The following is a 22,650-nucleotide window of genomic DNA, read 5'->3' on the forward strand; positions in this document are numbered from 1 at the left end:
TCCAGTCCATCAGGAAGTTAAAAATAAACCACGTAAACCGGAGGCTGACTTGGGATAAAGGCTTACTTCCAAAGTACTGATTAACTGAGGTCTCACACAGGGCTCAGTAGAGTCATGTTGTCCAAAGGAAACCTCTGGATGGTGACAAAGCCTCAGAAGAATGGCCGGAGACTCCGCAGGAAGACCTGCCTTCCACCAAGCTGTCCGGGACTCACCATCTGCGAAACACCAGGAGAGGCACAGAGGAGTATTTTTTATTCTGAACAGCTCAAACCTGGTTCTGCCTAAATAACCCGGCAAATTGATGAAGGAGCTAACACACACTCGCTTATGCCCAAGATGTCACATGAGTGTGAAAGGTGATGGGGGAGGGGAGACCCAGAAGCAGGAGACATCTCTTTGAACCAGGCAGATCCGGGCAGGCTCCCTGGAAGAAGGTGAATCTCAGCAGGGCTGGAAGGGTGGGTCTGCAGGTGGCACCAGCAAGGAGCAGGGGCACACGAGCACGCCCCAACAAAGGACATGCGGAGGACAGAGAATCCACCTGGCCTGGGCTGACACAAACGCTGGTGGGAGAGAAACCAGGACACAGCTTGGGGACTGAGTACTGTGAAGCCCGGATGGAGGGGACCAGGACACGGCTCGGAGACTGAAAACTGAGAAGCCTGGATGGAGGGGACGGCATTTGGAATCCACTCTGCAGATAATAAAGGCACCAGCCAATCAATATCTTTTAATAATCTATAATGTAAAAGAATCTGAAAAAGAATATATATGTATAACTGAATCACCTTGCTGTACACCTGAAACTAACACAACATTGTAAGTCAAATATATTTCAGTATAAATTAATTAATTTTTTTTAAGTTCAGACAAAAAATACAAAAGAAAACAAAAAGGTATGTTGAAATCCTAACTCTGAGGACCTCAGAATAGAACCTTATTTGGAAATAGGGTCATTGCAGATGCAATTAGTTAAGACAAGATGAGGTCCTACAGGAGCAGGAAGGGTCCCTCATTCGATGTGGCTGGTATACTTATAGGAAGAGACGGGACACAGGGTGAACGCCTTGTAAAAACGGAGGGAGAGACTGAGTGATACAGCTATGAGCCAAGAAACACCAGAGATTGCTGGCAAAGCACCAGAAGCTGGGAGAGGGGCAAGAAAAATCCCCCTGCAGGCTCCACGGGGAGCCTGGCCCTGCCCACACCTTCATTTCAGACTTCCAGTCGCCAGCACTGTCAGATGAGGAATTTCTGTTGTTTTAAGCCACCTTGTTGGTGCTTTGTTTTAGCAGGCCCAGGAAATGAACACTGAATGTGAAAACAGAAGATGGAAGGAGGGTTAGTTCATCGGGAAATCACTGCCAGCTTTAAAGGCGTCTCGTCCACAGCACAAAGTGTGGAATTTGCTTTTCCTGGTTATACTCAGATAACTTCTACCAGCACAGTGGGAGAGGGTATCACTTACAGTCACTGAGACTGTCTCCACTGTAACATGCATCATGAATGTTTGTAACGTTAAGCCATAAAAGAGAGTAAGTTCACTAACCATATTCCTCAAGAGGCTCCCAACAAGCTATGTGGGCGCATTGATTGGGCTTTGTGCATATCAAAGGCTTGGCTTTCAAATCAGTCTCTTTTAGTATCAGCAGAAACTGCCTTTCCTCCAAACTTCTGGTTCATTACTTCACCCAGGGCTAGTCTCCAACCAGCCTCAGCCCCATCCCCACCCTGCCCCACCCCAAAGTTCAACGCCAGGCCTCTCAGAGAGGTGACCAAGAGACAGCGGACAGGCCTTCAGAGTCTGGAAGAAAAGAGCTTGCAAAACGCACATTCAGTACACTTACTTTTGCCCTAATAAAACCACAAAAGATAAAGCGTGTCCTGATAGTAACCCCGAAACATAAAATGGTTTCGCCAGGTGGGGATTAACCCAGGGGCATGCGAGTGAACAATAAGGCTGAGAAATACTGCCCTGAGTCGCTCACCTCTTTGCCTTCCCCACGGAAGCCCGCCCACCCGGGGCTGCGAGCTCAGGTGGAGCTCAGGTCCGGGTCCAGGGTCCAGTGTGTCCTCTGATGTCTAATTAGCATCACCATCTGCATTCCCATGACACACCTCCCTTGAGCCTCTCCCCAAGTGAACGGTCCTCCACCATGAGCCCCAAGCGCCCTTAACAGTGACTAGCATAGGAGGGAGTGAGGCTGGTTGAGTACCCCAGAAAGCTAGAACGGGGGACAGGGGTGGATAAGGGGGAACAGAGGGGTTGAAACTCCATAGAAGGTCCAGGCAGCTCGCGTCACTTGAAGCCCAAGGAACACCAAAGCCCGGGCAGTCTGTATTCTGGCCCTAACCACTCCACTTCCTTCCCCTTGACCTCATTTGTCTCTTGCTTTTTGCTTCAAGGGTCCAAAGGCCTTTTAGGGACGAGTGAAGTGAATGAGAAGGGATAAGAAAGAGAGAAATCCTAACACGATGTTATGGGTTGCATTGTGTCTCCACAAAAGAGGCTAAAATCCTAACTCCCAGGACCTGTGAATGTGACCTTATTTGGAAATGAGGTCTTTGCAGATGATAAAGTTAAGATGAGGGCATTAGATGGGTCGTAATCCAGCATAACCGTCCTTATATTAAGGGAAATTTAGACACACAGAGGATAGACAGTGTGAAGGTGCAAGGAGAGTGGCATCTACAAGCCAAGAATTGCCTGAGGCTGCCGTCCTTCCTCAGAGCCTCACCAGGAACCAACCCTGCCAACACCTTGATTTCAGACTTCCCGCCTGCCTCCGGGACTGGGAGAGAACACAGTTCTGTCGCTTAAGTCACTGGTCTGTGATACTTGGTTACGGCAAAGTATCTAGGAAACCAACACACCTGACAAAATGCTGTCGGCAATAATAACACTTTCAGGGTAAACACACTGAGGTTCACAGAATACGCTTTTGGGTTCACATACATCATATGCAAATTATTCATAAGCCACTTGCCAATATTTCATAAACAAACAAACTATAAGTATCTTTTCGAACTGTCTTCGTGATTTCACACCCCTAAATGTGTCCTTTAAGAAATTCTAGTAGAAATTTAAACCGCTTTTGTTCTTCTGAAGGCTGTAGAAACATATACATCAGGAAAACAGAAATCACAACCGGCACTAAATGTTTTCAGAAGGATTATTTATTTATTTATTTATTTATTTATTTATTTATTTATTTTTGCTTTTCCTACATGGAATCAGACAGCCTGCAGCATCATACAACAGCAACAAACCAGGAGTTCAATTGGCCACATCACTTTCCTTACTGCGAGGAGGTGGCTGTTTCCAGAGATTATAGTCTCTGGACAGAAGGCAATTCACTACAGAGCAGAACTCAGTGAGGCAAGGAGTGTGAGGGAAAAAAAAAAATCTCAGGTCCTTTCCAAGAGGAAAAAAGTACTGAAGAAGCAAGAGGACGTGGTCTCGATAACCCACAGAAGTTTCCAGGCACGATTCCTGAGGCTGGCCCTAGCTTTCGGGACACCCAGCCAATTTGGATATATAAACACTGTATGCATTTGCCACAAAATACCACAATGCAGGTGACTTACACAACAGAATTTATTTTCTCATAGTTCTGGAGGCTGGAGGTCCAAGACCAAAGTGCCAGCAGGGCTGGTTTCTCCTGAGGCCTTTCTCGTTGGTTTGCAGATGGCTGCCTTCTGGCTGGGTCCTCACATGGTCTCCCTCTGTCCTAATCTGTGCCCGGGTCCCCTCTTCTTATGACAACATCAGTGGTACTGGGTTAGGGCCCATCCACACGACCTCATTTTACCGTAATTATCTCCTTAAAGTCCCAATACAGCCACATTCTGGAGTCCTGGGGGTTAGAACTCCAACAAAGGATTTGGGGCAGGAAGGGGGACAATTCAGCCCATAACAAAAAACCAAAGAGATGCAAGACTTGGACCTCTGTGTGAGGATGCTCAGGACAGTGGATCATAACCACTGCAAACACCAAGCACCGGCTTACAAGCCCCTGGGGGGGCAGAAGCCACACTGAGCAGCTATATTTAAAAGGTTGCTTATGCCTGGGCACCAATGAGGCATGGCCCACCCAGCTGTGTGTGATAAATCAAAAGTTACCTTCCTGCTGAAATCTTCCTCTGTCACACTGAGATAGATGTGCCTCTCAGCTGACACACAGAGAAACCCCAAACCATTACGCTCCTTTCCCAGAAAAACAACAGTGAAAACCAACTCTGTTCAAAGACTCTTGCTCTTCATTCTCTCCACTTGCATGTAATTGTCACCGACCCCTTATTAAACTGTCACACTATTTACCCATCCAAGGAAGGGATCGTGAGAAGGGGTCTGAGGCCCAATCAGCACTTTGGGGGAATTCTTCTGTTCGGACTTGTAGAGCAGGATCCATGGGACTCCAGTTGAACAGCTGCTGCAGCTCTTAACACACGGGAGATCTGAGCCTCAGGCCTCTCCATCGGGTTGAATGATGACTCAGGAGACAGGGGGTCACAGGTCTTGAGGCTCCAGGGAAGGGCATTTCCCCCAAGATCTTAATGTTACATACGCCAGAGTATGCCTCGGGTCTCCCAGGCAATGAGTAACACAAACACAACTGAATTTACTTCTCATCCAGATTCTTCATCTTGCTTGTCTTTCTCTTAGAGAGGACTTTTCCAGAGAGGAAGCAGGATTGATTCTGCAGAAGTTTACTTGAGATTTCCTAAAAGCCTAGGACACTTCATCTGTCACTCTTTGAGGAAATGTATTTCCCATGATACTTTGAGTTATGTGTCTGTGGTTCACGGCTTGGTTCTGACTCTAAAAAGTCCCCGCTTTCCTGAGGACAGATCTGATTCTTGTGCCTGTTCACAGTGCATTACACACACACACACACACACACAAAACATCCACTGGAGGGGGCCATTTTGGACAGAAACCCAGACTCCACTTGGCTTGCCAACCCGTGTGGCCTGGTGGCACCACATACCACGGAGCTGCAGCCACTCAGGAGGCGCCCATTTCCAACTGGTCTACCAAAGGGGATGCCTTTTTCTAAACAGTCTGCCCAGGGCAACGTCTTTTTCTAAGAAGTCTACCTAGACACATATGCCTTTTCTAATTTACACAAAAGCCCATACAAGTGGCCAGCAACTCTGCATGAAGACGGCAATCAATAAATGCCTGAATGAAAAAACACACTATCATCTCCAAGGGCCAAGGAGAGATAAGGCTTTCTTTAAAAACTGTTCACAGCCGGGAAATGTCTAGCCATGAGCATTCTGACATCATAGTACACCTAGCCAACGGCTTCAGATTAAGGAATAAATCTTCTAAAAGGATATTATGGAAATGGGAAGGGTCTTCCATGAGTGTAGATGGAATGATTTAGAACAGAGAGAAGTCATCAGCTGTCCTCTCTTTTCCATTCTCTTTCTTCCCTTCCCTTCCCCTCGGCCCTGGACGACCTTCCCTTGTGTAACAAAGAGATCTTAGACATGCTATCTTCAAAAGTTGGCGGTTAGTACTTTAAACTCCAAAATGAGCTCTAATTCAAGAAGCATTCCTGTCCCACAAGCAACAGGAAACAATCAATATTCTATTCTCACATCACAGGACGACTGGCGGCCAAATGGAGCTGAAAAAAGTACAAGAATAAAGTTGCCTTTGAAGCGGGGGATAAGTTTGGGGGGCACTACAGGAACTGGAAACACATATTTTGGCAGTAATAATCCAAAAAAAAAAAATTCTTAACCCAATCCTGGACTCTAAAGAGATCTTAGAACACACTGGAAATAACAGAAACTTCCAGCAACGGGCCAGTTAACAAATGTAGCCCCATATCCCCCAAACCACAAATGGAGAAGAAATCATAACCCCTAAAGACAGTAGAATGTTTTACTGAGTGTTGAGGAAAGAGCTGGCAACCAAATCAAAAACATGAGGAATTAAGTTGTCTAATAAATTTTCCTAAACTGTACCAATCTGGGAACTCATGGGGAATCACCTATAAATTTACTCTTTCTTCTATTGTTAAAATGATTTTCTACTGTTAAAGGATGCTCAGTGCCAAAAAAGGAGACCAGAAGGTCAGGACAGTAAGGATTCAGCAATCAGACTTCCAAGCACTATGTTCCCAATTCAGGAAATGTCAGGGAAACAACCCTTAGAAAGGGAAAACCAGGAGGCAGAGATGCCAAAAAGCAGAGAGGATGGCAGACAGAGGAATGTTCTCTAGAGTCAGAGAAGTTCTAGGCAGAGGAAGGGAAGGGAAGAGGAATGTTTGGAAAGCAGACATCCAGACCCCTGGGGAGTCCTGCAGACCCTCCCGTCCTCAGGGCGGTGTTTCCTGCAGAGGTGGGAGACACGGCCCTAGTCATCTTCCTCACCTCCCCTTCATCCTTAAAATACACTTCATCTTCCATGATAAATTGAGTGGGTACCTGTTACTTGCTGTCTAAAAGAGCCTAACTAGCACATATCTTTAAGGGTTAAATGTAAATGTGAAAGTCTAACAGAAGAAAATAACCCACTGCCTTAGTTCACTAACACAGCACTGAATACATTTTCGGACTAATGATGTGCTTTACACATATATACACATAAAAGTACGTAAAACATATATGTATGTATATTATACATATGCATACATACATATTTTATACACACATTTAATCAAATTTCCACTGAATACCAATGAGGTATTATTATCATCATTTTACAAATACAAAAAATTGAAGTTTAGAGGGTTTGAATACCTTACACAAGATCACTCAGCTACTAGGTAGCAGCTGAAAGGCCATAGGAACCCAAGGCTGTCACCTCTTGAGTCTGTGCTTTACTACATGACCCCATTAGGTTAAATCATTATGCAAGAGGTTAAAAAATTCAGTCAAAAATACCTGTCCAACACAAAGATTTTTCTGCAGACAACAATGAAACACTGGCAAGACTTACTGATCATTTATAAAGCAAAACCAAGAACAAACCCTCTAGTTTACTTAAGCATCAAAAAATAAGAGAAAACTAAAGAAAAAAGACTAATTGGTTTGGCTAGACAAAATATAAAATTTTTATGTACCCCCCCAAAAGGAATCATAAAATGAATCAAAACCTAAATACCAACTGGGAGAAAATATCTGCAATAAAGCAGATAAAAAGCTATTATCCTTAATATGTAAAGAGTCTGTACAAATCAATAAGACAAACAGGAAGAAAATGGGGGAAAATTATTAACAATAGTTAATAAAAGAGAAAACACATTTTCAATCAAGTACACTAATTATGATACACCCTACTAATTATCAAAATACACTTTTTTAAGTGTATATATACACACACATATATATGTATGCGTGTATAAATATATATATATATATATCTGTATCAAATGTAACCAGCTCGAACACCTTAACCCAGTGATTATCACTGGGTAGTGTGATTACAGGTGATTTTTATTTTCCGCCTTGTGTTTCTGTTTTAATTTCCATGAGGAACCAGGGGAGGGGGGAGAACGGAGGTGGGGGACAGGGGAGAATTATGTTTAATGAATCAGAAAAAAAACAGGATAATTGTTTTAGGGTATCTAAAAACAGAAAAGGAGTAAATGATGAAATGTATTTAGTCAAGTGTGGTAGCAAGTGGCAGAGTTAAGAATGAAATATTATTTGTAAGTGGCTATGCAAGAAAAAAATACATGGCAATTAACAAATATTAGCCTAGGATTTATCCTGATTTATTAAAAACCTCAAATATTCTAGAATGTACCTGTGACTGGACTAGTTTAAAGAATCCTAAAACACAAGTTACTTAGTCCAAGATATTTTTTTAAATTATTTTTTAAATATTTATAGTTGATCACAGGAAAAAACACTAATTTATATTAGATGATTTATATATGATTTATTTCATTTATATATATATTTATAAATATAAATATGCCCCATTGAAACATGTAGGACATTACTCTAAGTCTGATTATTGGAAAGAAACTTCTTGTTATCCTACACATTCTCAGGTGCTTTAATTTGATGGCCCTCTATGATAAAAAGCTCATTCTTGATCTAAGAAAAAGCATCTCAGGGTAATGAATTGGGTGGGAGTACAACAGCCATAAAGCACCTTCCCTCCAGAGGGAAATTCAAGTTTCATTATGTCAAATTGGGCTTGAAATTACAACTACTGCTCACAAATGTTAGTTTTAAGTAGAATAAAATGTCATCCTGTGGGACTGACACTTTACAAACCTGAAGAAGTGTTTTCAAAACAAGTTTTTTATTAGTGGTATAATGTAAATGCTCAGCTGAGAACTGAGTCATCGACTAGTTTCTCTAATTAAATTTTTAACCTGGAATAAAGAATGCACTTAAAAAGCCAGACTTCTACATCAGAGCACCAGTAATTCCGACTGAAGACCAGATTTACGTCACTGATAACACTTATCTTCATCCCTTTGGTTTCACTGAAGTAGGGCTCAGATAAAATGCTAGAATATTCTGATCCCAGACTTTACAGCCAACTTTTTCTGAAGCTTCATTTTCACTCGGGCACTTCCTCCTTCCATCTGCCTCTGGTGACCCTTCTCAGCCCAAATGGGGGCTGAGCAAAGGCTTCCAAAAGCTAGCCTAGCTCCAACCTAGTGTAAAAAGCAAGACAAAGGCACTGGGTGTTTCGCTTTGTTTTTAATAAACAATCTGTGTTCACCCTTGAAGGAGGGTGGTCTAACAAGGAGGCTCTAACAGACTGTTCAGTGAGCTACGTAAGAAGTCCTCTTGCAGCTTCACCATTAGATTCAAAAATCCTCTCTCCCCAGTGAACAGATGGAGCACAAGGGATTTTTAGGGCAATGAAATTATTCTATATGATTCTGTAGTGGTGGCTACATGTCATTATGCATTTGTCAAAACCCATAGAATGTACAACATCAAGAGTGAACCCTACTGTAAACTATGGACTTTGGTTGATAATAATGTGCCCATGTTGGTTCATCGATTGTAAACCAAATATGCCACACTGATGAGGGATGTTGACAGTAGGGGAGTATGTATGTGTGGGTGGGGAGGGCTATGTGTGAACTCTCTGTATTTTCTGCTCAATTCTGCTGTGAACCTGAAACTGCTCTAAAAGAATAAAGTTTATTAAAAAAAAAATCTTCTAAAAAAAAAAATCTTCTCTCCCCTCATACAGATTTTTCTTCCTCCAGGGCAAAAAAATGGTACTAAAGCTAAGACCAAACGCTAACCAGAGCAACTCAAAGTAGCTACCAGTCCCCACTGCTTCCTTCATTAAGAAAGTCTGCTACTGACATACCATATCACTTATATGTGGAGTCTTTAAAAAAAAAAAAAAAAGGATACAAATGAACTTATTTACAAACCAGAAATAGACTCACAGACACAGAAAACAAACTATGGTTATCAAAGGGAAAGGCGGGGATAAATTAGGAGTTTGGGATTAACATCACACACTATTATATACATACAAATAAATAAACAAGGACCTACGGTATAGCCCAGGGAACTATATTCGCTATCTTGGAAAAGAATCTGAAAAAGAATATGTATATGTTTGACTGAATCACTATGCTGTACACCAGAAACCAACACAACATTGTAAATCAACTATACTTCAATTTTTCAAAAGTTTAAAAAAAGAAAAATCTGCTACCAAAAAGTTGTGTTTAAAATTAGCTTGGTACTATGATGTTTATTTAATAGTACACACACACACACACACACACACACACACACACATACATACACCCCAGGCTCAAGCTCTTCATCTCATAATGAACTTGGAAAAGATGACAGCCCAGTACCTCTGCCCACGCTTGGAGACTTGGAGTGCACTGTGAACCTAGCACATTGGAGCCAAGGGGTGGGAAAAGGCCCCCCTCACTACCCGGGACCATCCATGGAGGTCATCACCCACAGCAAGCATCCCAGTTATGCCCAGGGCTTTGGGCTTTGGGCTTTGGTTCATTCATCCCTGATTCACAATCTGATGAATTGCTTTTTAATACTTGTATCTGAAAACCTTTAGTAAGATTCCAAACATGGATGAAACACTCCCTTGGGTTCATCTGGTTTTGCTGTTACCTGAGGAGTTTCCCAAAATTCGGGACTTTCCAGACTCTCGGGCACCTTAAGATGGCTGGTCAACCTAACTTGCAAAATCGGGACAATGGTAAGGAATAACATTGTAAGGAATAAATTTTATTATGCAGCAGAGAGGGACAGGGTTTTCAGACATAGCCTAGCGGATGGTATGCAATCCATAAATGTTAATTATTACCATCGTTATCAGTATTACATCCTCATGGTCAAAGCCAAGAGGAAGCACTCAGTCCTTTCCTGTAGGTTTTGGTGACTCAGAAGGTCACAAAAGCCCTGCTCTGCTCCAGAACCTGAACTTCATCCCATCATCCTAAACAGTCTGTCCCTCAGCACCACATGCAGTGTGTACATCCATCACCGCTGTCCACCCTCCCGGGTGCTATTCACAGAGCTGACAAAGAGCAAGTCATGACCAGGAGAGGAAATTCGTGGAACAAGACTGTCTCAACAGAGTCAGAAAGATGGCCAGACACCTTCCCAAAAAGCCATGGGGCAGGATGTAAGACAAGAACTCACAGGAGATTAAAGTGACAGGAGTAATGCAAGGAAAGGGATGAGAACAGAGCAAATGGCTCAGAGAACGGGCAAGAGAAGTAAGCAGGTTTGCTAAATGTTTTGGCAACAATTTGGCCAAGAGACTGATAAACTTATTTAAAAAAAAAAAAAAACTGCAGTCAAAGAGACAGAATCCAAAACTTCATATATCTCCATGGGAAACATCCAAAAAAAATGTATGTTTGCAAATAGCAACTTCGCCCATCTGCTGCACTGTTGGAACATTTTCTCAGGAAAGAACTGAGGGTCCATTAACAGCCCCATGACATTGCAGAATATTCCTCTGCCTTGCCTGGTCACTCTGATACCGAGTCCCGTAACAAGTCCCTGCAGGAGACACGGCTGTTCCGGGGCTGGGATACTTCCCAAAGAGCGCCAGTTAGACAGCCTGTCCCATCTACTCATCGCTCACACACACACACCGAGGGGCTGCAAGAGGTGAGAGAGACAGGGCTTTCAGACCCATCCCTGGCCAAATGGGGACACTGTCGTCCAGAAGGCTGACCTCATGTCCTGGGGAGAGCAGAGCATTCTTTCATCCATTCAAAACATGTTTACTTACAGAGCACCTCCTGTACCTCTGTACCAGGTACTATTCTAGCCACCGAGGACGGAGCACAGACCCCTTCCTCATGGGGCTTCCAGTCTTGTGGGGAGACAAATAAACACCTGAACAAATAAATATATACCGTGGGATCAGGTGAGATTTTGAGCTGAACTGAGTACCCCCCCACCAAATTCGTATGTTTAAGACCTATCTTGGTCTGTTCAGGCTGCTATAAAAAGAAATACCATGGGCTAGGTAGCTTGTAAATAACAGAAATTTATTTCTCACAGAGTTGGAGGTGAGGAAGTCCAAGGTCAAGGCGGATTTGGTGTCTGGGGAGGGTTCTCTTCCTGGTCCACACACAGCCATCTTCTTGCTGCGTCCTCACATGGCAGAAGGGGAAGAGCCTTTTGGGGTCTCTTTTTAAGACCACAAACTCCATCATGTAATGACCTCCCAGAGGCCCCACCTCCTAATACCATCATACTGGGGATTCGGTTTTAACGTATGAACTTTGAGGGGACACAAAACTCAGACTATAGTAGGTTCTAACTGCAGTGCCTCAGAATGGGACCTTATTTGGCAACAATGATCTTGACAGAGGTAATCAATTAAAGAGGGGACAGTAGGGCGGGCTCTAGTCCAGTATGACTGGCGTCCTCATAAAAAGGGGACATGCAGACACAGAGACAGACATGCACAGAGGGAAACTGTGTGAAAAGACAGAGAGAAGACAGCCATCCACAAACCAAGGAGAGCAGCAGATCCTTCCTTCACAGCCGTCAGAGGGAGCCAACCCTGCCAACAACTTGATTTTGAACTCTGACCTCCAGAACCGTGTGACAATAAATCTCTACTGTTTAAGCCACCCAGCGCGTGATACTCTGTTACAGCAGCACTAGCAAACTATACAGCCGGTGAGAGCAACCCCACTCCTGGGCATGTGTCTGGAGGAAACTAATTTGAAAAGAAACATGCACCCCAATGTTCACAGCAGCACTATTTACTATGGCCAAGATATGGAAGCAACCTAAATATCCACTGCCTGGGTAAAGAAGATGTGGTATATATACACAATGGAACACTACTCAGCCATAAAAAAAAAGAATGAAATAATGCCATCTGCAGCAACATGATGGACCTGGAGATTGTCATACTAAGTAGAGTAAGTCAGAAAGAGGAAAAAAAACTTACCATATGGTATCACTTATATGTGGAATCTAAAATATGATACAAATGAACTTATCTACTAAACAGACTCACAGACACAGAAAACAAACTTATGGCTACCAAAGGGGAAAAGTTACCAAGGGGGAAAGGGGAGGGAGAAGGGGTAATTTGAGAGTTCAGGATTTGCAGATGGTAACTACTATATATACAGTAGAAAAACAACAGGTCCTACTGTATAGCAGAGGGAAACATATTCAATATCTTATAATATCCTATAATAAAAAAGAATGTAAAAAAGAATATCTATATGTGTACAACTGAATCACTATGCTGTACACCAGAAACTACAATGTTATGTTATACTATACAACTATACTTCAATTTAAAAAAAAAGAATAAACAGGGAGCAGGCAAGATGGAGGAGGCTTCAAAATATATCACTGAAAGAGGACTAACTGCCTTAATATATAAAAAGTGCCTATAAATCAATAAGAAAAGGACCAAAAGCCCAAGGGAAGATAGTGAATGGACATGAAAAAATTAGCAGAAATGAAAATTGTTGTTGGACATATGAAAATATGCTCAACTCAAAAATACGAGAAATCCACATAAAACAAGATACCATGTTTACTAGATTGGCAAAGATCAAAAAGTTTGAGACTGCCTTATATTGACAAAGATGTGGAAAGATACTGCCATACCAGGTTAATGGAAGTATAAACTGGGACAACCTCTATGGCAGGCAATATTCATCAACAGTTAACATAATCATACCCTCTCACCTAAGACTAGGAATTTATTCCTTAGGTATACTTGAAACATTTACAAGATGACACATAGGCACAGATAAAATTTACTGCAGCACAATTTGGGAGTAAAAAAAAAATTGTATACAACCTAAATGCCCATTTTTCAATTGTGCTCAATTTTTTAAATAACATCTATGGACTGAATCAGCAGGGAATGGAAAAGTAAACACGGTACCACCATACAATGAATACTATGCAGGAATTAAAAAGAATAAGGCAGTTCTGTAGTAATTTAGGGAAAAGATGTTCAAGACATATTGCTAAGTTGCTAAAAAAGCAAGATACCGAACAGCATGTACAGTGTAAAAATACATCTTTCTCTCTACATTTACAAATGTATGCACATAGAGTATCAGATGTATGTACACTTATATGCAGATGGAGTATGTCTGGAGGGCCACACAGGAGGCTAGAAGTCGGGCTGCCTCTGGGGAGAGGAACTCATCACTGAGGCCCACAGATGAAGGCAGAATTACCTCTCACTGCTTCCCCTCTTGAAACTTTTCCATTGTAGACCATGTGTCTGCATTACCTATTCCAAAATGTAACCATATGAATCTTAAAACACGCACACGTGAGTGATTAACAACCAAAAAGAACCTAGTAATTAGAAATTGCAAAGCCTGGTAGAGCAGTGCCGGTGCTATGAAGGAGAAAATGGTTAAGAGGATGCTAAGAGATGGCTCCCCAGCCCCTCCAGCAATCTTTCTGTCATCCCAATGTCTGGGACCGTGACTCTATTTGACAGTAATCCAACTTCCCACAATTCCAGAGTGATGGGGGAGGGAAGGTCTCTCCCACTGTCTCATGATTAGACAGACACACTGGTCAACAAGTTCGCCAAACTCTGTTGACATAAATTCCTCAAGAGAAAACACAGAGAACATATGAAAGTGCCCTAAAAGTACCCACAGACCAGAGAGCCCTGAGGATCCTCACTGCAAAGAAACGTGAGGCCAGAATAGTCCCACGATACTCAGAGCGTTTAGAACATAGACTCTGTCGGCTATTCCCTCATTTCAGGTGGAGGCACCACAACTTGGTCGGCAAAGTGGGCTGGGGAAGCTGCCCACTTTGTTTATGGAACCGGCTTGAACTCAGATTGAGACCTTGTGCTCTGGCCCTGTCTCCCCCAGCAAGCCGTGGACATCCGGCCTCACTGCTCACTTTTCTGGGTTAAGAACTTCCTCCCCAGCTACTGCTGCTGCTGGCTGTCTGCTGTGAGCTCACCAGAGGAACTGTCCTCAGCAAGTGTTCAAAGCCATGCCCCCTCCCAGGGCAGCCCCCATCTAATGATGGGTCCAAAAGTATAAAGGCCTGGTCCCCTCGCCCCAATGTGGACACCTCAGCCAATATAAAGATATAGAGCCCCAGCTTGGACATCTCAGCTCCCGAGCTCACCATGGCAAGGGTGGGGGCTTCGGCTGGGATGGCATCAGGACCCAACTTCTTCCTCTGCCTAATGCTGCCTTGCTGCCCCCCCTCTCTTCCCCTCCCCTCCCTTCCCTTCCCAGGTGCTGGTCCTGCGTATAAGCCCTAAGACCAAATCCCTCTCCTTCTCAAGGTCCACTTCCCAGGAAATCACCTGCAACGCAAGCTTCGTAGCTAAGAAGGTGTTGTGGGTTGAACTGCATCCCACCAAACCAAGTGTTCAAGTCCCAACCCCTGGCACCTGTGAATGTGGCCTGATTGGAAATGGGGTCTTTGCAGATGTCATCAAGTTAAAGGGCGTTCCTACTAGTTTAGGGGTGACCCTAAATCCAACGACTGATGTCCTCATAAGGAAAGGGAGATGTGGCGCCCAGGAAGACACCTAGAGAAAAGAAGGCCACGTGAAGGCAGAGGCAGAGATGAGGGTGCGGTAGCTACATGCCAGGGGACGCCAAGGATCGCAGGCACCAGAAGCTGGAAGAGACATGGAAGCACCCTCCAGTTGAGCCTTCAGAGGCTCTACCAACACTTTGATTTTGGTCTTCAGGCTTCTAGAAGTAGAAGAGAAGACATTTCTGTTGTGTTAAGTCACCCAGTTTGAGGTCATTTGTTAGGGCAGCCTGAGCCACAGAGAAGAGAAGGGTTGAGGAAGAATCTAGCCAGGGCATACCTCCACATGCTCAATGGGGATAAGGACACCGGCAAGTTGGTTCTCACCCACCCAGGGTCACTTCTAGCATCTAACGAGAAAATGCATGGAAGACCCTGAATACACCACAAAGCACTATACCACTGAGCTGGTGTGTAGGAGAAAGGAGAGGCAACAGCTCTCTCCACCTGTCTCCTCGGGTGCCATTCACCCCTCTCCTGCTCTGGTCATCCTAGCAAGCAAGAGCATCTACGTTAGAGAGGGTGAAATTCAATTCAGGTCAGCACTTGAAAGTGGCCAGAGCCCAGGCTGAGCGGAGGAAAAGGTTTCACCAGTTTGCTAAAAATAAGGCTCGGGGATTATCTGTGGGTTTCAATTAGCCAGGGGAGCAAGCAGGTCACTCGGTTATCACGAATAATTAAGACGAGGTGTCCATCCCCAGGTAAATGATACTTCGTGCCCAAACCGCCTTCCCACAGAGCACACCCCGCCTGGCCCTCCCCCCAGGCAGACACCGCTGCCGCCCCCCACACCTTCTGGGACGATAAGCCCTGGGATGGACGACTGCCACGCAGCCGGCGTTGTACGACATGATGCAGTTGAGCCCAGCCTGTGCCGGTGACTCCACACCTGCAGAGAAAATTGAGGGTTGCACTCCTCTTCGTGGGCACCGCTCAGCACTGTTGTGCCGACTCCAAGCGCCCTTTGAAGTCCATGGGACCTGTGTATCAGTGAACACTGAGAAGCCAGCCCTAAGTGCCAATTTCCACCGTTCGCAAGGACTTCAAAAAGATGAGGCCGGGCAGGAAGTTCAAAAAGCTTGTGCCTGCAAACTGCAATCTCGGAAATTATAGGCACTGCCTTGTCACACATGACATGCTGAGCAGGTGCTTCTGCCAAACGCCTCTTGCTTGCCAAGAAATCCCTGCTGAGGATTAATAGGAATTTCCAGTTCTCTTAAGTATTTCTTATTCCTCAGAGCTATTACCCCTAAATTTCTAGCTCTTACAAAAAAAAAAAAAAAAAAAAGGATTTAGCACCTGTTTGTTTCAGAAATACTCGTTAAAAACAATCTGCCAAAAGGCGATCTCTAAAATTAGTCATATTTCCTGCTCTGAAAAACATAGTAAATTGTATTTTTAGTAACTCCTTCACTCCAGGTATCTGGCACTGTAGGGCCCGAAGTATAATTATTGGCAACTTATTAAGCAGGCAATCCTTTTTTTAAGCCCCAAAATAGCTCCAATGAAAGTGATAAACAGGCTTTTTTTTTTTTAATGGAAGTCCTGGGGATTGAACCCAGGACCTCATGCGTGCTGAATACATGCTCTACCACGGAGCTATACCCTCCCCTCAGGGGTTTTTTTTTTTAAACCAATGGTTAGAACAAGATATTGAAACATCTTAACCAATCATTTTATGTACCCAACTCTGTCTCTTAGGGAGACAATCACAAAAAAGGTAATTGTGGCGTCAACTCTCTGCCCGTTTTTGCAGCTTTGCCTGCCTGTGAAACCAGCTCGACACCTGAGATACACCTGTGCTTTTCTCTGTAAGCCTCTGCAGCTACACCTTATCGTTTTTTAAATGCAATAACAACCTGTGAAGTGCCAGCGATTATGCGCTTTCCAGGTTTTGAGGACCAGCATCAGAGGTCGCAAGCACACCTCTCTCTGGGTCTTTTAAAGTTGTCACTTGATTCTCCTGCTCAGCAACTTTGCTCTTTGTCTCAAAGCTACCGAGAATACTTTTCAAAGTCTGATTTTGTGATCGTTTTTCCTCGTCTAATCATCAACTAGTCCAAGACAGACTGAGAATGCGCCGATTAAGAGTTTCACATGATCGAGTGAATTATTTACTTTTAAAGCCACATTAACGGAGGTCGCACCAACTCAAAGCTAAAGGAGGACAAAATTTGGTCTTGCCCAAAGCCAGCCTTTATTTTCAGGCAGTAAAAGGGCAGTCCTGATTCAAATGACTTTCAAACAACTTCAGTAAGAGGCAGGCAAAAAAAAAAAAAAAAAAAAAAATACTGTCCTGCAGGAGTGGTGGGGAAAGGAGCCTCGTAATAAGACAGGATTGGAGCCTGAAATGAACGTCAGGGGGCTCCTTCTGTCAGTTGGACTCAGTAATTCCCCGCGAACCATGGGAGAAACCCAAAACGTTTTGGGAATATGTGCCAAGTCAAAAAGCAACTCTCTCTCTCTCACACACACACACACACACTCTAAGTTCCCCCAAACCAGCAATACTCTCAATTGTGGCATAAATCACCCAAAACAATGTATACAGTTTGAGACTTCAACTGTGAAGCAGACCAAATGTGGGGCATCTCCTCTTCCTCCCTTTTTCCATCCCCCCTTTCAGATTTTTAATGAACTGATTCCTCACAACAACTTCCTTGGATCCTTCCACCCAGGGGGTGGCATAAGGGGCTACATCTATTTCTTACTACAGTGTTAATGACTTAATTCCCCTCTTGCAGTGGTCTGTGGCCTTTCGAAAAGGAAAGGAAAAAAAGTGAAGTGCTTTCTCCAGAAAGTACACCCTCCGCCAAGGAGGGAAGTATTGAGGTGAGAGGCCTTCCTGGGACATTAACATCACCCTCTGGGGACACCTGTTACCCTGCCTCGGGTCCTGTCATCTCAAGGTCTCCCCTTGTTTGGCTCACAGGATTACTCCTTTCTCTGGGCAAAAACCCTCTTAATAGCTCACCTTTTAATGAGACCTGAAGGCTGCAAATAGTGTGAGGTTGACTTCACCTTTGTCCTGGCCTTAGTAAGACAATATCCAGAACATGAGTGGGGGCGGGGACTCATGAACTCAGCAATCCTTCCCAGGCAGAGTTGTACACACACACACACATACACACGCACACACATCACTTGAATCTCTATGACCTGCCAAAAACTAAATCTATTAGTTAAGCATTAAAGGTGTTGGATTTGGAAGATAAGGGCTATGAATGACACCCAATGTTTCCTTAAAGCTGGCAATTAAGTGAACTAAAATCCAGATTTCTCATGATTCTTACAGTCCCTGGAGTACCGATTCTCCTGGCTGAAGTAGACCATGTCAGAAAAATCTCCCAGCCCCTCCTCCATCCTCAGAACCATCCTCCTTCACTAGATCCAGTCAGTCCAGCAAAATAATTTTACATCCAATTTATAGTTCCTCCTGACGCAGAAATGAAGTGAGATTCACCACTTAAGGAAGAAGAAGAGATAAATGGGCATGAGCACCTCAGGGTGCAGAGGGCTCCTCACTGGACCCTATTCGGGCAGGAGTCTCCCGCATTCCAGTCTGCCCATGGGCCCCGCACAGTGTTCCGGAACCCAAGCACCCGGCTGGGGACTGAGCTCTGAGAGCATCCTCGGGCAGTTCCGCCAAGGCTAACAGCCTGATATTATGGGGCAAAAATGCACCGGGGAGGAACTGGAGCCACAACACCACGCAGGAAACTGTCAACATAAAGCCTGGTCTCTTTTTGTTAAGTTTCAAGAGGAAGCATACACAACCTGACTGAATCCTACACATTTCGAATGAAAATGAAGTCCTGCCACCTGTGCCAAGAGGAATTTACACAGGGACGGAGAATTGAGCACAGTGTAATCAGCGAGCTGGGCCCTGGGCATCCTGGAGCCCTGACGGGTTGTGTAAGTTCTCAGCCCACTGAGAACCCAGGAGGAAAGTGCGCGGCGCTCCCTCCAGACGAGAATGAGGCTTGGAGGATTTTTTTTTTCCTTCTTCTTTGAAGGGATCCTCAGTTCAGAAAGTAAATTCTGAACACGTGCCTTTTGCATGGAAATTCAAGCAAGAGGCACTTCCAAAACTACTCACTCTAACCCCACTTACTCAAAACAAAGGAGCACCCCACCCAGAGCAGCTGCAAAACAGAGGACAAATGAGATCTGCACTCAAATGCAAGGGGCTCCAGGACACAGTAGGGAACCAAGGATGGTAACTAAAGATAGGTGAGGCTGGGGACCAGAGGGCAGGCTGCTAGCCCTGTAATCAGAGGTCACTGCAGAGCATTCCCAGGAACTCCCAGGCTGGGCAGAAGATGCCAGGGCAGAGGGTGGGAGGGCAGGTAGGAAGCCAGGGGCTCCTTTGGCCCTCCCATACTGCGGATGCGTCCCTGGTGAATGGGCCACATAAAGGGCGTACTACCTCACCTGTACTAAGCAAGCCCCAGCCTGGGGCAGAGGGGCAAAATGGGGAGCCTTGAGTCTGAGGTGACCATGAGCTTGGGGCAGCCCTAGTCTGAAATAGTTCCAAGCTTGGAGTAACTCCCAGGCTGGGGCATCCTCACCTAAACATAAGTCATCATATTTTTCAGTGTCTTCTAAGTTATAACTTAGGTCTATCTGGGCCGTGCCTGGCAAGGGCTCACAACCCAACAACTTCTCACAAGCCTGGAGGGGGTGCTCCTCCACAACTCTGGGGGTCTTCCTCTGCTTTCCCCTCTTCTAGAAAGATAAGAGTCTCCCAGCCTCTGCAGTCTGGGGGTATCAGTGTGTGCTTCTGTACCTGCCAGAGCAGGGTCCTGACTGCAGCTCCCACCCCAGCAACCGGAGTGAGGACCCGGCGGTGGGGGGGGGGGGGTGAAAAGATGGGCGGTGATAGCGGGATGCAGGGGTGGGGAGGGTGGGTGGAGGGAAAGGCAGCGTGTGAAAACTACTCTGAGCACGAAAAAGTTCCCCCTGCCGCCCCAGTACACAGGGGGGAATGCCCCTGGGATCTCGGCCTTTCCCCCACCTCCTCCCCACAGCCTAGGATGGGGATCAGACTACAAGTTCCCCCAAGGGCTGGCTAATCAGCTCTCCCACCCTCAACAGAAGGACCCACACACTCCAGCCCTGGTTCCCGCCTCCGCGCTGATCTACAGCCCCTACCGGCCCCGAGCGCGGCGTCCCCCTACCCTACCCCCCGCGCCGCTGTCCGCCAGGCGGCGCCTTTCGAGGAGCAAAAAGGCTGCGGGCGGCTTCGCGGGTAAACCAGCCGCCCACCGTGGAGAGCGACCCCAGATTACCCCTCGGGGAGGGCTGCGAGGGCCTGCGCGCGCGTTTGGCTCGACCGCTCTTTCAACCCGCGAGCAAAGGCAAGCGGAGAGGCAGGCGCCCGGCCCGGGCTCCGCAGCCGGACTCGCAGCGCGTTTCTCTCCACAGAGGGTCCCGCTGCCCCTCCCGCCCCGAATGCCCAGTCCGAGGGCCAGGGGCCGGCGCCCCGGGCGGCTCACCTTCTCTCCGGTCAGCACGTGCAGCCCCTCGCGCACCTTGGCGAAGGAGCCCTCGCCCAGCTTCCTGCTGCCGATGAGGTAGTTGCCCACGCGCTTGTGGTGCTGGAAGTCGCGGAGCCGCTCGCGGGGCACGCCGCTCACCCAGGCCGGCAGGAAACTTCCCTCGCAGGCTGCCGCCGGCCTGGCCGCGTCCTCAGCGCCGCAGCCGCCCCCCGGCGCCGCCGGCTCGCCCAGGAGCCCGTCCCCCGCCGCCGCCGGCATCGCGCTAGCCCGCGGCCCGCGCCGCTCCGGCTCGCCTCCCGCGCTCGCGGCTACTCCTCCTAGTCTGGCTCCCCGGCTCCCCCGGCTCCTCCTGCCGCCGCCCCGGGCTCGGCCCCGCCCGGCCCGCGGCTCCCGCGCCCCGAGCCGCCGCCGAGCGCTGCGCGCAGACAATAGCGGCCGCCTGGGCCACGGGGTCCCAGGGACCCGCCCCCAAGAAGTTCTTCTTCGGAGGGTCACCCGGGCCCCTTTCGGGACCTAGAGACCCCACTCCGGGTCCCGTCCGGGCGGCTAGTGACAGTCGCCCTGCTCGGGTGTGCAGAGGGCGCGCTGGTCCGGGAGGGGCGGCGGGGGGCGCGGTCCGGTGCCGGGTCCCGGGGCCGGAGTGCCTGGTGCCCGAGCCCAGGCGCCTCCGCAGCCTCCGCCCTCGCCGCCGCCGGCTGGCCCGCACGGGCTCGGGTCCGGCTCGCTGGCTCCTAGCTGCGCGCCAGGCGGCCGCTCCCGCCCGAGAGGAGCGCGCGGCGGGCTGCAGGCGCCCTCTGGAAGGCAGCAGAAGAAAGCCCCATTCAGTTTGAATTTGCAGAAATTTAATCCGGTCGCGGGCGGCGGGAACAGATGCGAGCTCCACTCCGCAGCCTGTGCACTTTCAAATCCCTCGTAGCCCCTCCTTCTCCGCGCGCAACAGCCAAACTCGACCCTCGCCGGAGAGGGGAGGGCCCGGGGAGGGGAGCGGCGAGTGGGCGGCAGGAGCCACCTGAGCGCCAGACGGGGAGACCCCGCGCGGCCGCTGAGACGCGCGCTCCCGGGCCGCCCAAGTCGGGCCGCCTCCCGCTGCGCCTCTTGCCCGGATTCTGGGCTTGTGCTTTCTGGTCCTTTCCGCGATGAAATCCCCCACCACTGGCCGCACCCACCAGGGCAGGAGGAAGGGAGGGAGGCGCTCTCGGACCTGGTGGACTGTCGGTTAGGTGCCCTGTGGGTGTACAGCCCAGGGCCTTGCACACAGTAGGGCCCGCTGGACCCTGGATGGGTGGAAAATAGGATGGATGGAAGAAAGGGTGGAGAGGTGGCGGGGCGTCTGCCCGGGCTCACACCAGACGGGAACACTGTGTTGGAGGAGGAGCAGCCGCAACAATAATAGTAGCAGCGGTAACGTAGGAACCAGGGCGCTTGCTGTCGCTGCTTGTACGTTTACACCTTTTCTGCTTTCCATTGAAATGATGCGGGCGATTGCAGGAGGAGGTGGACCAGCGCTCCCTGCTCCTGGAGGCTTTTGTTCTGTGCGCGCCCTGACTCTGCTCATCCCTCGTAAACAAGTGCAGCTGCCCTGACGACTCTGATCTTCTACGGGCTCCCCAGTGTCTTCTCAAACCAAAAATGAAGACTCGTGAGGGAGAAGCGAGGGGAGGAAGAAGGTAGTGGGAGGCATTTACAAAATGCTACCTGTTGAACAGCCAGATAAAAGGCGCCAGCGTTTAATGCACACTTAACCCCTGATATTACCACAGCAGAGTTGAAAGGGAGGATTCGGTCCTAAACAAGTTCCTTTCTTTCCTAGGTAAACAATTATGGCACAATCCACGTAAATGCTCGTAGACTGGGGCGGGACTGGGAGGGGGTACAGCTGTCAATAATCCAATGTCTTGGGGGCTTCCTGACCCATCTGAAAAGTGACCCAGACAAATGCCTGTTTTAAGTAGATCTAATATGCTATGATCAACTACTCACGTGTTCTGACTGAGCGTGTTTTTTCCATCAGTCTTCTCATTGTTCCCTTCTGCCAGTATTAAAAATACACTTTCAGATGTTTTTCTTGTTGTGCTTAAGGAGCTTCTTCGCGGCCACTCCACCCCTATCATTTCTGCAAGGCCAATCT

At 47.1% G+C, this 22,650-nt stretch overlaps 1 protein-coding gene across 1 annotated transcript in view; it reads right to left on the minus strand.

The window, feature by feature from the left end:
* Positions 1–22,324, minus strand: part of HUNK (hormonally up-regulated Neu-associated kinase) — a 101,795-nt gene extending 79,471 nt beyond the window's left edge. The window contains exon 1 of the mRNA XM_032476426.1: positions 20,520–22,324. Coding sequence (XP_032332317.1) covers positions 20,520–20,780 — 261 coding nt within the window. The 5' untranslated portion in view covers positions 20,781–22,324. The remainder of the gene's footprint in view (positions 1–20,519) is intronic.
* Between the last annotated feature and the right edge of the window lie 326 nt (positions 22,325–22,650).

Source organism: Camelus ferus, chromosome 1 (genome assembly GCF_009834535.1).
Source record: "Camelus ferus isolate YT-003-E chromosome 1, BCGSAC_Cfer_1.0, whole genome shotgun sequence".
Lineage (NCBI taxonomy): Eukaryota > Metazoa > Chordata > Mammalia > Artiodactyla > Camelidae > Camelus > Camelus ferus.